The following is a 15,167-nucleotide window of genomic DNA, read 5'->3' on the forward strand; positions in this document are numbered from 1 at the left end:
TAATATTGTACAATAATAATGACATGCCCAAATAGGCACGATAGAAAGTGGCACAATAAAATGGCAAAATAATCTGATGAATAAATGTATATATATTTAACAATTTATATAGGCTTTCCAATTGGTCTCCCTGACGCCTGGTGGTGGCTGCCACTTTGAAAACCTGTGGTCTAACTAAACTGTCATAATCATATGACCATGTCCCCTGCAGTGAACCATTAACCCATGTTGATTATAACTTGACTAACTGGAGATTCCTTCAAGTGAAGTGCCAGACAGAGATTACACATATGGTGCAGCTTTGCAAGACTGTAGTCTCTACGCTACTCTACAGCAAATCAAAAGCGCAAATTACTCAAATACAGTTTTAAATGTATGAAACGTGTCTCATACAGGAGATAGAAAAAACTCTAATCCTCACTTGTGCAGGAACATGTGATTATGAGCTTCAGGCATGTTAGGCTACTTGTCAACCACTAGGTGTCCTCTCTACACCATGCAGGCCAGGGGCTAAGTGCCTGTCTCAAGGAAGAGTAAGGTGAGACCTCTTAGTCTGACCCCTGGTCTGACCACCTCCAACCACATAAAGTAGCCTACTAGCCAACATACAGTAAATTACAGACAGGTTAAATAACGTTGTATTCATTAACACAAGTTCCAGATTGCACCTTTCATAACGCAGAGGATACTTCATTGTGAAGCAGACACGCCTCCCGTGTTTGGTCTCCACCCCCAGTATAAAGAGCTGTGAGTTTCAGGTGGGAGTGCTGTCAGTAGCTGCGCTGTTGCAGTCAGTGAGATAGACAGACAGACAGACAGTCTGTGAAGTGAAGACGCCACTTTTATTCACCTGCTACTGACTGCAACAGCGCACCTGAGACAAGTTATTTTATATTATACCAACATGCAAGTGGATTCTTTATATTTCATAAACCCGACGAGCTATGGGAAAATGGGAGTTAACAATGGTAAGTCAACTGTCACTTTTACAGAAATGTGGATTTGAAAATGAAATTGATATACATTTTAAATGATCTAGTTAAACAATATTGTGATATTTCCTAATAGCCTAATAGCTGTGTGTTGTAATGTAGCGCCAGCATACTCAAATAAATTGTTGTAAATTCTCTATGCAAACTGACTGTAGACTTCTAGGTCCACTCATATGCTATAGAAAGATATCCTCCTTGCAGCTGTTGATGGTCAATCATATGTACGTATGTATGTAGGTCATGCTGGCAGGCAACTGAACATTATATCATGATGTATAGCTATAGTGGAGCCACCTAGGGCCACTACACGAGGACGTCGCGGGCTGTTCCCCGCCTAAGTTTGTGAACGATATAAAACTTTATTCTTAAAGTAGGCTATATGAAAGCGTTGGTATTTCACACAGGTGTTGCCAAATAACTAATTATCTTGATCAGATGCGCATATGCGTCATATCAATTTAATGAGCAGAGCAGTGCTGCTTCTCTCTCTGAGTCTGCACACACTGACTGACCAGCTAAAGTGTATGCCTACTAAACCATAATATATGACAAACCTTGGATTAATTCTTCTGAAAACAGCAGCAAGCACAAAGTAAGTGTGTGAGAGAGAGAGAGAGAGAGAGAGAGAGAGAGAGAGAGAGAGAGAGAGCTCCTCACACACAACTCCTCTCTCGTGCATGCCTGCTCAATCTCAGCAACTGTTTGCGTGCGTGCGGGCTGCAGATCGGCTATTTTTGGAGAAGAGATTTATAGACATTATGTGCAAATATAAAATAGCTGTGATACTTATATGTAAGTGGTTATGGTGAAATAAACCATTAACACTGGTTAGTTTGGAGGGGCGAGGGGACTATGACATCACCGTTTCAGCAAATTAGGCGGCATTCGCTGTACACACGGAGACGTGAAAGTCGCGTCTCCAAACTTTCCCACTCTGGAAGGTAGTTTCAAAATTAGCCGTTAAAGTCCCCCAAAACGCCGTCTCCGTGTGACAAAAAGGGCAGATCGGCTAATTACTTGCCCCAGAAACACCGAAATCGTCCTCGTCTGTACATACTGTACAGTATCAGTTTGATACTGTACATGCCACCTTATACCCAGGTCAAATAGCATATATATATGAGAACCAGTGGCCTACAATAGTCGTGACTGTGATTTTAGTCTACTTTAGTGATTTAACGATGATCTGTCAGTTATTAATTTTCCCATCATGATTCATGACAATCTAATGGGCTGTGAGGACCAATGCACTGACTGTGAAATCCAGAGTTAATATGAGAATTTAATGAAATGAACAATGAGGATTTTGCTGTGTGTGTGGGTTCTTGTGTACAGCCCTCACGTCACATGTAAACTGGTGACATGGTTATTGCATAAAGGAGCTGTCTCTTTGTCTTAAGAATTCACTTTGTTTTGGTTGATACTACCCTGGAAGTGCCTGTCGTTCGTCATTACATCTGTCATTAAAGAGAGGGCAAACGGACACAACTTCAGATATTTACATACAGTAGTCCATATCTATCAGTTGCTTTTTGAGTGGTGTAAACCACTCCTACAACTGGCTTTGTTAGTCTGTCTGTCTGTCTGTGCTCAAAAAATGAGCACGGTTGCTATGGTCACCCAGTTCACACGGGTGTGATTTCATTACCTCAGACATTACGTCAGACCACAGCTGATCAGTCTATATAAGACCTTACACCACTCAGTTCAAACAGGTGTGATTTTTTTATATAATTACTTAAATTGAGAACTTTTGAAATGTGACCAAAGGCAGCAGAATGGAATTGTACAGTGATGACATTATGAGTGGAGGAGGACGTTGCTAGTTGTTGTACATACTGTATTGTCAGTGCTTGGTACAATATTGCCTACAGTATATTGGACTATAATTTACATTGTAAATGTCTCACATATATGCAACACTATAGAAGCTTTTATATTGTCAATAGTAAAATGAATTAAATGTATATTGATACTTTAGTTTGTTTAATAGAGTGTGTAAGTTAACCAGGGTGTTTCATAAAGAGTGTGTGTGAGTTAACTGAGTTAACTGCCCCATTGATTGGACAGACCTAGGATAGAAAAAAAAAAGAAAAGGGAAAAAAACCCCAAAACTGTATGTCTACATGTGAATGGGCTCGAGGCTTGTGCAATACTGTGGCTGTCTTGGTTTGCTTTCCTTTTTGCTTGTTTTTCTTTCTGTTTTGCTTCCTATGGTATGGTGTGGATGATGGCATAGATGAACTGGAGGAACTCCCCCCCCCTTCAAACAATGATTCACAACATTGATTTACCTGTATATATTTTATTGTTTATGAGAATCCCAAATTATAACATAGATAGGTAGGTATTGTGTTGGATGGATAGCCCTAATGAACAATGGTGCATGTTTGTGTAATGTCACCAAAAATCCTCAGTGTTAATGTATCCACTCTGAGCCCTACCAATGTAACCAAATGGACCCTTCAGGGTACATTTGTACCAACAATGTCAATGAATTGGTCATGTGCTCTGTCAAGTGTAACCAACCCCCCCCATTCATTAACAGTGATAATTTAAGACGTGACAGGTGGGTAATGTTGTTGTCATGTGTCCTGCAATGATGAGCTTGGAATAGAAGATATTATATTGTAAACTGCCCACAAAATCTCCCCGCCCAACACACTAGACACAAATCTGGAATCTGCAATATCTATGGGCTATGGAATCAGTGTGATAAAGGAGGTCCGTGACATGATGACCTACTGTCCTCTGTGGCCTCCAGCAGAGGTAACACTATGTTCTAGTTCGTTTTGACCGTAGAAAGAAACCTTGGGGACTTGTAATAGCATTCAGAGAAGTCTGAAATGTGAGCTTTTTCCTCTAGGTTATATGACTGATGAAAATCAGGAAAAATGGCAGTGAGACAGAGGTAGAGTGGCTGACTGGCAATCAGAAGGTCCTGGTTCGAACCACAGCTCCACCAGGCTTCATGTTGCCTGGTTAAGTGACCCAGAGCAAGACACTTAATTTTTTATTTTACTTATTATACACAGACAGTAAAAACCAGTAGTGTCAATTTAACTTTAACTATCAGAGTTACAACAGAAAATCTGTGCTGTGTGTCACTGTAGTTGTCACAGTCTAGAGGAGAGCGAGCGTTTATTTATTTCTGTGTTTCCAGTAGTTTCTTTGTCTGCGTTTTTGATTTATGCAACACGGCCGGTCTCATTATACGACAGACAAGCCCGCTTTCATTCAAACACACACAGCGGAACTTTTCATAACGGCTGCATTCATAAACCTGTGTTCCTTTCCATTATAACTGCGTCGAGTGCTCTTGTAGCATTCTGAAGGAGGCGTTATTGTGAATGCACTGAGGGCTCTCACTGAAACCAAACAAGGTCTCAATGGCTGATATTATCATAATGGAAAAATATGTGTTTTCTCTAAATCAATTTGCGTAAAGCTCCAAGAGTGTACAATTGGTACACTCTCACAGTTACATAAAACGGAAAACTTTCCAGTTTGGATTGGTGTAACAGAGACACAATATTTTATCTAATGGGGGTCAGTGGCCTCATGCATATCAAACTGGGGGCCCTTGAAAAAAAAGAATCACTAACAGACATTTATTTATTATTATGGAAGTTGAAGCCGGGCCCCCATGACATCATATCACACAATGAAACCAAGTAAACCGTTGCACCTCTTGTCAGTCCAAGTCCCTTGAAGTCTTTCTAACGCAGTACAGACCTGAGTAAGGGTCCATTTGGTTCCAACCGTTCCATATTTGTGCACTCTGTGTTTAATTTACACTCGGGGCTTTTCCTTACCTTTCATCGCTCTTCCATGTCTTGTCAGGGAGTGACGGCGCTGAAATAGAGACCTTGCTGACATTTACACAATGTTTAGTATTTTTATTCAGAACATTTTGCCTACGATGCACTAACCTTTTCTAATCCTGTATTTGTCCATAAACATGGAAGTTCAATACCTGGTCATTTGAAGGTACAAACTGCTTAGTAAGCAAAAAACCTTAAAAACAAACAAACATGCTGGCTAATGTCAGCATGTGCATTTTAGGAACACGGTGTAATTATTGTCTGTTGGCTGTGTTTTGACTGGATGGCTAGTCATTACATGCTACACAGTGTAAGGGCAGCCTGTCACACACGTAATTCATACACGTCATCATAGCCAACGCAAGCCGAGGCTTCACACGCGTAGCTTCAACGGTGACCAGCCGTTCTGGGAGCTTGGTTTACACGCATATAGTTTGGCCAGGGGTATATATTTTGGTCACTGGCATGAGTGCCATTTTTGTGGTGTGTGCGAGTGTTTGGCTCACTGAAAGAAAACTACAAGCAAAATGGCTGCCGAGTGGGGTCAACGACGGCACGTCTTTCCTATTGGTTGATACATGGTCAAAGTTCACCAGTGTTGAACTCCACCCTGGCCTCCACGTGCGTCGGAATTTACACGATTCAACCAAACATCTACCACTGACCCAATGGTGAATCTCCTCACTGGCCAGTGGAGAGCTTTTGCTCATATGAGCTTCAGGCAGTACTACTTGGTCAACCAGGAGGTCTCCTACCCGAAACCAGGGTCTACATTGTTCAATGGAAGCATAAGGAGAGAGACCACCTCCAACCATTGCAGATGTACAGCACTAGTTGTATTGAATTAACATGCTCTTTTATACAGATTAGTTAAAATAATGTTTTTGTCATTAAAATAAGTGGAGTTCAGCTTTAATTTATAACTCTGAGAGGGTACAAATGTAATCAAATGGACCCTTTGGCTTGTTAAAGTAGAAGTACCAGCACTCAGGATTTGTTGCATGTGTTTGCTTGGCCACCACAAGACTGACATGGTGGTTTTGACTGGGAGGCTTACAGTGTTGTGTTGCTTTGAATTGTATGTGGCATTACCCTGAGGTGAAGTTGGTTGGTTGGTGTTTCAGTTGTATGTTTGTCTGTCTCTGACACACTTGCTGGGTCGTGCAAGCTGTTTGGTTATGGTGGTTTTGTTGCTATTTTTATCACCTCAAGGTTCAACCCTCTGACCCTCTAATGTTGTGACCAGTCACACAACTAAATATATTTTGTGTTGACCCATATAACTGTACTGTGTATTTCAAGGAGAAAGAGCTATTTTAGACCACTGGAGGATATCCAAGTTGCAGGCCCTTTCTCAGTGTGCATGACTGCATCTACATAGGCTTCTGGTGTAATCGTCTAAGCGGCGATCTGCACGTTTTGTACGAAAGTATCATCAAAAATATACTTTCATTACAAATGTAAAAGTAAACGTTATACAGACTGGTCAATTTCACAATAATAATGGTATTGGATTGTAATTAGTATAATAATGCATTAATGTGTTCATCACTTAATGTTGCAGTTGGTAAACATGGCAACACATTTTAATAATAATTGATAATTTTATAGCGCTTACTGCTTACACAGTCAACGCCAGCAACGCCACTTCCACATTCACATAACAATAATGATTCCACTTCATGTATGTTTTGTATTCATAATCAGAGTCTGCAAAGTATGTCAAGTAAAAGTGAATGAATTACTTTCCACCACTGTGTACCAGTGCTACAGTATATAAAACGACAACGACTTGTGTTTTCCAGAACCCAGTTCAGGAGTGGTGCGATGAGTCCGAGGATGGGGTGGTGTACGGGGTCACCCTCCGGCGCACGCCCCTGTCCCCCGTCCCCGGCGGCGGCGACGCCTGTCCCGGCTCGGGTTTTGTCAAGTACCGCACCCGCAAGGTGCGCCGCCTGAAGGCGGCCACCCTGGAGCGTCTGGTGAGCCACCTCCTGGAGCCCGGCTGCCAGCACTACAGCAGGATCTTCTTGTCCACGTACAGAACCTTCACCAGCACCACCGCGCTCATCCAAATGCTCTTCCAGAGGTAACGCAACACGGGAGGAGGGGTTCTGTCCCGACTTTGTTATGTCGGTGTTGGCCATGTTCATTTTGTTGACGACTAAATATCAAAATCTAAGACGACTAAGACTAAAAGAGACTAGACACAGAATTCACACCTGACCAAATCCACATGTTAAGAAAAAAGTTTAGATGACGCGACCAATCAGAAGTGTGCCTGAACTAGTTATGGACTAGGCATACACACGAAGGCGTATGTTCATAGTTCATACACTTTGTACACACGCACAAAACCTCAGAGGAAAACTACTTTCATCCATTGGGACTGCCTTCTATACAACCTTATCCATCGACCTAGTTTCTGTCAGTTAATGTAGTTGAACTAACCTATTTACATTATAGCTGAAACTCTTTCCTTTTATTCAAAGTGACACGCATGTTTGCATGCACGGCACGCATACACGCACATGCACCCACACTAAAATGACTGGAGCATCAACCTTTTTTTGCATTAAAGCAGGGCTTTCCTTTCTCCAAGAAAAAAATGGGAGGGGGTATGGTGACAAAAGATGACAAAGTTGGGGTCTTAAAGACAAAAACGATGTACTTTTAATGTAAGGCACCAGTGAACCTAATGCCCCCATACTTTCAAAGACGGATGAAAGGCCGTACTTGAAGTTGCTGACTGTATAAGCTAAATGACCATGCTGCATGAGGGCAGTATTACACATAGGCCTACAGTAGCCGCCCTGACAAAGCAGCAGTCTCTTAGCATCTTTGATGTCCTGATAATGAACACCTTGCAGGTGTGCATTACCTTAGAACTGTGTACAACAAACATCCTGAGTGGCCTTCGTGTGCATTTAGCAGGAGAGCAGGTTTGTGCTTGTAGAAAGACAGGAGAACGTACAGTAGAGAATACACTGCAGGGTTATTATAGCTAGCTAAAAGTGAGACTAAAATAAAACAATTGTTAACTAATACAAACTAATGCAAAAACAAAACAACTAGAACCAATCAATTTTTAAAATGAAAACTACATGCAGTTGTAAAAATCACACCCGTGTGAACTGAGTGGTGTAAGGTCTGTCTGACGTAATGAAATCATGTCTGACGTAATGAAATCACACCCGGGTGTGATTTCATTACCTGGCTTTGTTTGTGCAGAAAAAATGAGCATGGTTGCTATGTTCACCCTGTTCACCCGGGTGTGATTTCATTACGTCATTACAACAGGGTGAACATAGCAACCATGCTCATTTTTTCTGCACAAAAAAGCCAGTTGTAGGAGTGGTTTACACCACTCAAAAACTAGCTAAAACTAATCTGAAATAAATTGAAAAACAAAATAAAACAAATGAATACTTGAAAACTATAATGAATGACTTTGATGCACAGTCACATCCTGTAGTCTGTGTTAAGCCATTCGTTTGTAACTCTGAGTGTACAAATGTGAGGTTACATCTGTACACTTAAAGGAGAATTCCATGCTAGAAGGCTTTCTTACCTTTATCTGTAGTTGTTACGTCCCCACCAAAGAGGTCCAGGTGTTATTTTGTGCAAAAGTGCATTATTGGCTATTTCCCCTAATATAAGCCCTCAATGAATTGAATTGAATTGAATGGGGCATTGGGGTGCTAATTCGCTTATTTCCATCGCTCATCGCTCTCTTCATAATGTAAATAGTATCCCAAGCGGCACACTTTACTACTTATTTCGATGGAAATAAGTGAATTAGCACAAAAACCCAACCCCCATTGAGGGCTTATATTAGGGGAAATAGCCAATAATACACAAAATAACAGCTGGACCTCTTTGGTGGGGACGTATAACCACTACAAATAAAGGTAATAAAGCCTTCTAGCATGGAATTCTCCTTTAAATGGACCCTGAAGACTTTGCTGTGTAGTGTAGATGGCCTGTGGAGAGGAGTGTAGCCAAGCCCACAGTGGTCCATTCACAGTGCCTGTGTGAATGTGTCCCTGTTTGTGTCTTTGCAGGGACAATGCCGCCTCAGATATGGACAACAGTGAATGCTACAGGAGGTGGGTGGATGACTTTTCCCATGACAGCCCTCTTTCAACTCATATGCTGCATATGAAAGCGTGCGTTATTCTAAAATGAGAAGTCCGCCATCTGACAAAGTGGTACAACATAATATTTGATAGCAGTAAAACAATGTATTTCAAAACAGTTGTTTTCCTTTATATTCAACTGATTGCATTGAGTGATGAACTTAAAGCAACAATATTGTTTTGCAATTACCAGTGATCCATTTTGTGACTGGTTCCCCCTTTCTCTCTAATTTATCTAAAACTATGAGTTTTCAATATTGCAGCATCTGACCTGTACAATTAATTGAAATATGTATTTATTGTATTCACTTAAGAATCCAGTAGGCAATAATAGCCTGGAAGCCCCAGAATAATCTTATTATGCTTGATTTATACTCGAAAATGCACTGGAATGCATTGGCCATTGTGAGCTTTTAGATCGGCTATTTCTGGCTAGATCTGCTCTTTTCAGATTCATACAAAGTATACATCTTATCTGTCGGGTGGAAACCTCATATGTCTAGGGAAACTGTTACTCTTTAGGATTCAAATTCAGAAGTAGCAGATCCACATTTTCGCATTTCGGACGCTGTAATATGATCAAGTTAGAATATGGCGATAAGAGGTTTCTGCGCGACGGCAACACCATCAGGCTTTAAACTTTAGACTGAATGCACTCATGTCTCCCCAGTCCGGTGTTGACCCTGTGAATGCACTCATGTCTCCCCAGTCCGGTGTTGACCCTGTGAATGCACTCATGTCTCCCCAGTCCGGTGTTGACCCTGTGAATGCACTCATGTCTCCCCAGTCCGGTGTTGACCCTGTGAATGCACTCATGTCTCCCCAGTCCGGTGTTGACCCTGTGAATGCACTCATGTCTCCCCAGTCCGGTGTTGACCCTGTGAATGCACTCATGTCTCCCCAGTCCGGTGTTGACCCTGTGAATGCACTCATGTCTCCCCAGTCCGGTGTTGACCCTGTGAATGCACTCATGTCTCCCCAGTCCGGTGTTGACCCTGTGAATGCACTCATGTCTCCCCAGTCCGGTGTTGACCCTGTGAATGCACTCATGTCTCCCCAGTCCGGTGTTGACCCTGTGAATGCACTCATGTCTCCCCAGTCCGGTGTTGACCCTGTGAATGCACTCATGTCTCCCCAGTCCGGTGTTGACCCTGTGAATGCACTCATGTCTCCCCAGTCCGGTGTTGACCCTGTGAATGCACTCATGTCTCCCCAGTCCGGTGTTGACCCTGTGACTGCACTCATGTCTCCCCAGTCCGGTGTTGACCCTGTGAATGCACTCATGTCTCCCCAGTCCGGTGTTGACCCTGTGAATGCACTCATGTCTCCCCAGTCCGGTGTTGACCCTGTGAATGCACTCATGTCTCCCCAGTCCGGTGTTGACCCTGTGAATGCACTCATGTCTCCCCAGTCCGGTGTTGACCCTGTGAATGCACTCATGTCTCCCCAGTCCGGTGTTGACCCTGTGAATGCACTCATGTCTCCCCAGTCCGGTGTTGACCCTGTGAATGCACTCATGTCTCCCCAGTCCGGTGTTGACCCTGTGAATGCACTCATGTCTCCCCAGTCCGGTGTTGACCCTGTGAATGCACTCATGTCTCCCCAGTCCGGTGTTGACCCTGTGAATGCACTCATGTCTCCCCAGTCCGGTGTTGACCCTGTGAATGCACTCATGTCTCCCCAGTCCGGTGTTGACCCTGTGAATGCACTCATGTCTCCCCAGTCCGGTGTTGACCCTGTGAATGCACTCATGTCTCCCCAGTCCGGTGTTGACCCTGTGAATGCACTCATGTCTCCCCAGTCCGGTGTTGACCCTGTGAATGCACTCATGTCTCCCCAGTCCGGTGTTGACCCTGTGAATGCACTCATGTCTCCCCAGTCCGGTGTTGACCCTGTGAATGCACTCATGTCTCCCCAGTCCGGTGTTGACCCTGTGAATGCACTCATGTCTCCCCAGTCCGGTGTTGACCCTGTGAATGCACTCATGTCTCCCCAGTCCGGTGTTGACCCTGTGAATGCACTCATGTCTCCCCAGTCCGGTGTTGACCCTGTGAATGCACTCATGTCTCCCCAGTCCGGTGTTGACCCTGTGAATGCACTCATGTCTCCCCAGTCCGGTGTTGACCCTGTGAATGCACTCATGTCTCCCCAGTCCGGTGTTGACCCTGTGAATGCACTCATGTCTCCCCAGTCCGGTGTTGACCCTGTGAATGCACTCATGTCTCCCCAGTCCGGTGTTGACCCTGTGAATGCACTCATGTCTCCCCAGTCCGGTGTTGACCCTGTGAATGCACTCATGTCTCCCCAGTCCGGTGTTGACCCTGTGAATGCACTCATGTCTCCCCAGTCCGGTGTTGACCCTGTGAATGCACTCATGTCTCCCCAGTCCGGTGTTGACCCTGTGAATGCACTCATGTCTCCCCAGTCCGGTGTTGACCCTGTGAATGCACTCATGTCTCCCCAGTCCGGTGTTGACCCTGTGAATGCACTCATGTCTCCCCAGTCCGGTGTTGACCCTGTGAATGCACTCATGTCTCCCCAGTCCGGTGTTGACCCTGTGAATGCACTCATGTCTCCCCAGTCCGGTGTTGACCCTGTGAATGCACTCATGTCTCCCCAGTCCGGTGTTGACCCTGTGAATGCACTCATGTCTCCCCAGTCCGGTGTTGACCCTGTGAATGCACTCATGTCTCCCCAGTCCGGTGTTGACCCTGTGAATGCACTCATGTCTCCCCAGTCCGGTGTTGACCCTGTGAATGCACTCATGTCTCCCCAGTCCGGTGTTGACCCTGTGAATGCACTCATGTCTCCCCAGTCCGGTGTTGACCCTGTGAATGCACTCATGTCTCCCCAGTCCGGTGTTGACCCTGTGAATGCACTCATGTCTCCCCAGTCCGGTGTTGACCCTGTGAATGCACTCATGTCTCCCCAGTCCGGTGTTGACCCTGTGAATGCACTCATGTCTCCCCAGTCCGGTGTTGACCCTGTGAATGCACTCATGTCTCCCCAGTCCGGTGTTGACCCTGTGAATGCACTCATGTCTCCCCAGTCCGGTGTTGACCCTGTGAATGCACTCATGTCTCCCCAGTCCGGTGTTGACCCTGTGAATGCACTCATGTCTCCCCAGTCCGGTGTTGACCCTGTGAATGCACTCATGTCTCCCCAGTCCGGTGTTGACCCTGTGAATGCACTCATGTCTCCCCAGTCCGGTGTTGACCCTGTGAATGCACTCATGTCTCCCCAGTCCGGTGTTGACCCTGTGAATGCACTCATGTCTCCCCAGTCCGGTGTTGACCCTGTGAATGCACTCATGTCTCCCCAGTCCGGTGTTGACCCTGTGAATGCACTCATGTCTCCCCAGTCCGGTGTTGACCCTGTGAATGCACTCATGTCTCCCCAGTCCGGTGTTGACCCTGTGAATGCACTCATGTCTCCCCAGTCCGGTGTTGACCCTGTGAATGCACTCATGTCTCCCCAGTCCGGTGTTGACCCTGTGAATGCACTCATGTCTCCCCAGTCCGGTGTTGACCCTGTGAATGCACTCATGTCTCCCCAGTCCGGTGTTGACCCTGTGAATGCACTCATGTCTCCCCAGTCCGGTGTTGACCCTGTGAATGCACTCATGTCTCCCCAGTCCGGTGTTGACCCTGTGAATGCACTCATGTCTCCCCAGTCCGGTGTTGACCCTGTGAATGCACTCATGTCTCCCCAGTCCGGTGTTGACCCTGTGAATGCACTCATGTCTCCCCAGTCCGGTGTTGACCCTGTGAATGCACTCATGTCTCCCCAGTCCGGTGTTGACCCTGTGAATGCACTCATGTCTCCCCAGTCCGGTGTTGACCCTGTGAATGCACTCATGTCTCCCCAGTCCGGTGTTGACCCTGTGAATGCACTCATGTCTCCCCAGTCCGGTGTTGACCCTGTGAATGCACTCATGTCTCCCCAGTCCGGTGTTGACCCTGTGAATGCACTCATGTCTCCCCAGTCCGGTGTTGACCCTGTGAATGCACTCATGTCTCCCCAGTCCGGTGTTGACCCTGTGAATGCACTCATGTCTCCCCAGTCCGGTGTTGACCCTGTGAATGCACTCATGTCTCCCCAGTCCGGTGTTGACCCTGTGAATGCACTCATGTCTCCCCAGTCCGGTGTTGACCCTGTGAATGCACTCATGTCTCCCCAGTCCGGTGTTGACCCTGTGAATGCACTCATGTCTCCCCAGTCCGGTGTTGACCCTGTGAATGCACTCATGTCTCCCCAGTCCGGTGTTGACCCTGTGAATGCACTCATGTCTCCCCAGTCCGGTGTTGACCCTGTGAATGCACTCATGTCTCCCCAGTCCGGTGTTGACCCTGTGAATGCACTCATGTCTCCCCAGTCCGGTGTTGACCCTGTGAATGCACTCATGTCTCCCCAGTCCGGTGTTGACCCTGTGAATGCACTCATGTCTCCCCAGTCCGGTGTTGACCCTGTGAATGCACTCATGTCTCCCCAGTCCGGTGTTGACCCTGTGAATGCACTCATGTCTCCCCAGTCCGGTGTTGACCCTGTGAATGCACTCATGTCTCCCCAGTCCGGTGTTGACCCTGTGAATGCACTCATGTCTCCCCAGTCCGGTGTTGACCCTGTGAATGCACTCATGTCTCCCCAGTCCGGTGTTGACCCTGTGAATGCACTCATGTCTCCCCAGTCCGGTGTTGACCCTGTGAATGCACTCATGTCTCCCCAGTCCGGTGTTGACCCTGTGAATGCACTCATGTCTCCCCAGTCCGGTGTTGACCCTGTGAATGCACTCATGTCTCCCCAGTCCGGTGTTGACCCTGTGAATGCACTCATGTCTCCCCAGTCCGGTGTTGACCCTGTGAATGCACTCATGTCTCCCCAGTCCGGTGTTGACCCTGCTCCAGACATGGTTGGACGAGTACAGCGAGGACTTCAGGAGTCCTCCCATGCACGCGGCACTCAGGCTGCTGCTGGATCACCTGCAGATCAGTGCGGCTGTATCCACCAACATGCGCTGCCAGCCCAACTACTGCTCCTTGGCCGGACAGGCAGAGGAACTAATGAGGAGGTTCCAGAAGGAAGGTAACTACACCTCTGCAGTTCGCACGTGTCATTGAATGTGTATGTTCCACCGATGTCCAATTTGTTTTCTGTTACACACTGTTTTTGTGGTACATTCATTTCTAATGAGCGATAGATTTCCTCCTGTCCTGTTGAATTCCATATCACGTCCCGGATCATATGTTGGGATTTAAAGTACAGAAGTACTACAGTATGAAGAAATGCTGTCAGTCTTGTTTGGGGGACAATGGACAATTTGATTAACTTTACCTGTGCTGTTGACCAATCTACTTGTGGACTACATAGGGACAAACATTTATTGAGAAACTAATTTGTCATAGCTGCACTGCAGTAGGAAACAGGACAGATACAAATTTCAGCACAGCGATAATATTTAAGCTTCAAGGGTAAAATATATAAATAATCAAATATTTTGTTCCTATCCTTTTATTTTATGTAGTCCAACTCTTCCTTGAAACTAGAAATGCTGTGAGCTTGTATAACTAATATCACTCTCTCTTCAGCTGTAATTGTGTGTGATTTAACAATAAAGTTGAGTTTGAGGTAGTAACATACACAAAGTAGAAATACGATAAAGATGTATTCAATAATAGTATAGTGTGTGACCGTGTGAGTCCTGATCTGGCTGCATTTATCTAAGAAATGCACAAATTTCACATGTTTTTTGATTTGTCGATGTTCCAGAAATGGAGACAACGAGGCATTCTGCCCAGGCAGATATGGAACAGGAAGAAGGCTCTTCTGGCACGGAAGGATTGGATTGTGAGACCTATCAGGAAGCAAGTGACATCATGGATTTCTCCGTGCACGCCATCGCAGAGCAGCTCACCCGCCTCGACTCTGTAAGTGAGAGGAAATGCTCTGAAAGGGCTTTGTCACATCTCGTTTTGACGTGACCTCAATCAGGATCGGTTGTTAGTGTAACCACTTTCAACCTGGTGTACTTACACACTAACACACACATTTACACTCATGTCTTATGCTTTTGAAAAATTATGTACATATTATGTATGATGTATATGCATTTTTGTCTATAAAAAACTCAAAAGAAAATGTCAGTGAGGATCAGCCCCTATTTTGGCCCAATAGATAATAGATAAGCTCCCAATGCATTGTGACACGCTGTGAGC

General features: G+C 45.5%; 1 protein-coding gene across 3 annotated transcripts in view; it reads left to right on the plus strand.

Moving 5' to 3' along the window:
* The first annotated feature begins 734 nt into the window (after positions 1-734).
* LOC306937343 (ral guanine nucleotide dissociation stimulator-like 1) overlaps positions 735-15,167 on the plus strand; it is a 30,676-nt gene continuing 16,243 nt past the window's right edge. Inside the window, exons 1-5 of one of the 3 annotated variants that reach the window (XM_079521052.1) lie at positions 749-968; positions 6,622-6,905; positions 8,881-8,925; positions 13,838-14,037; positions 14,722-14,879. In XM_079521052.1, coding sequence (XP_079377178.1) covers positions 945-968; positions 6,622-6,905; positions 8,881-8,925; positions 13,838-14,037; positions 14,722-14,879 — 711 coding nt within the window. In that variant the 5' untranslated portion in view covers positions 749-944. Of the gene's footprint in view, positions 969-6,621; positions 6,906-8,880; positions 8,926-13,837; positions 14,038-14,721; positions 14,880-15,167 lie in introns of all 3 variants that reach the window. The other 2 variants (XM_079521053.1, XM_079521054.1) reach the window with 2 other exon arrangements.

This window comes from Electrona antarctica, assembly GCF_951216825.1.
Source record: "Electrona antarctica genome assembly, chromosome: 14".
NCBI lineage: Eukaryota > Metazoa > Chordata > Actinopteri > Myctophiformes > Myctophidae > Electrona > Electrona antarctica.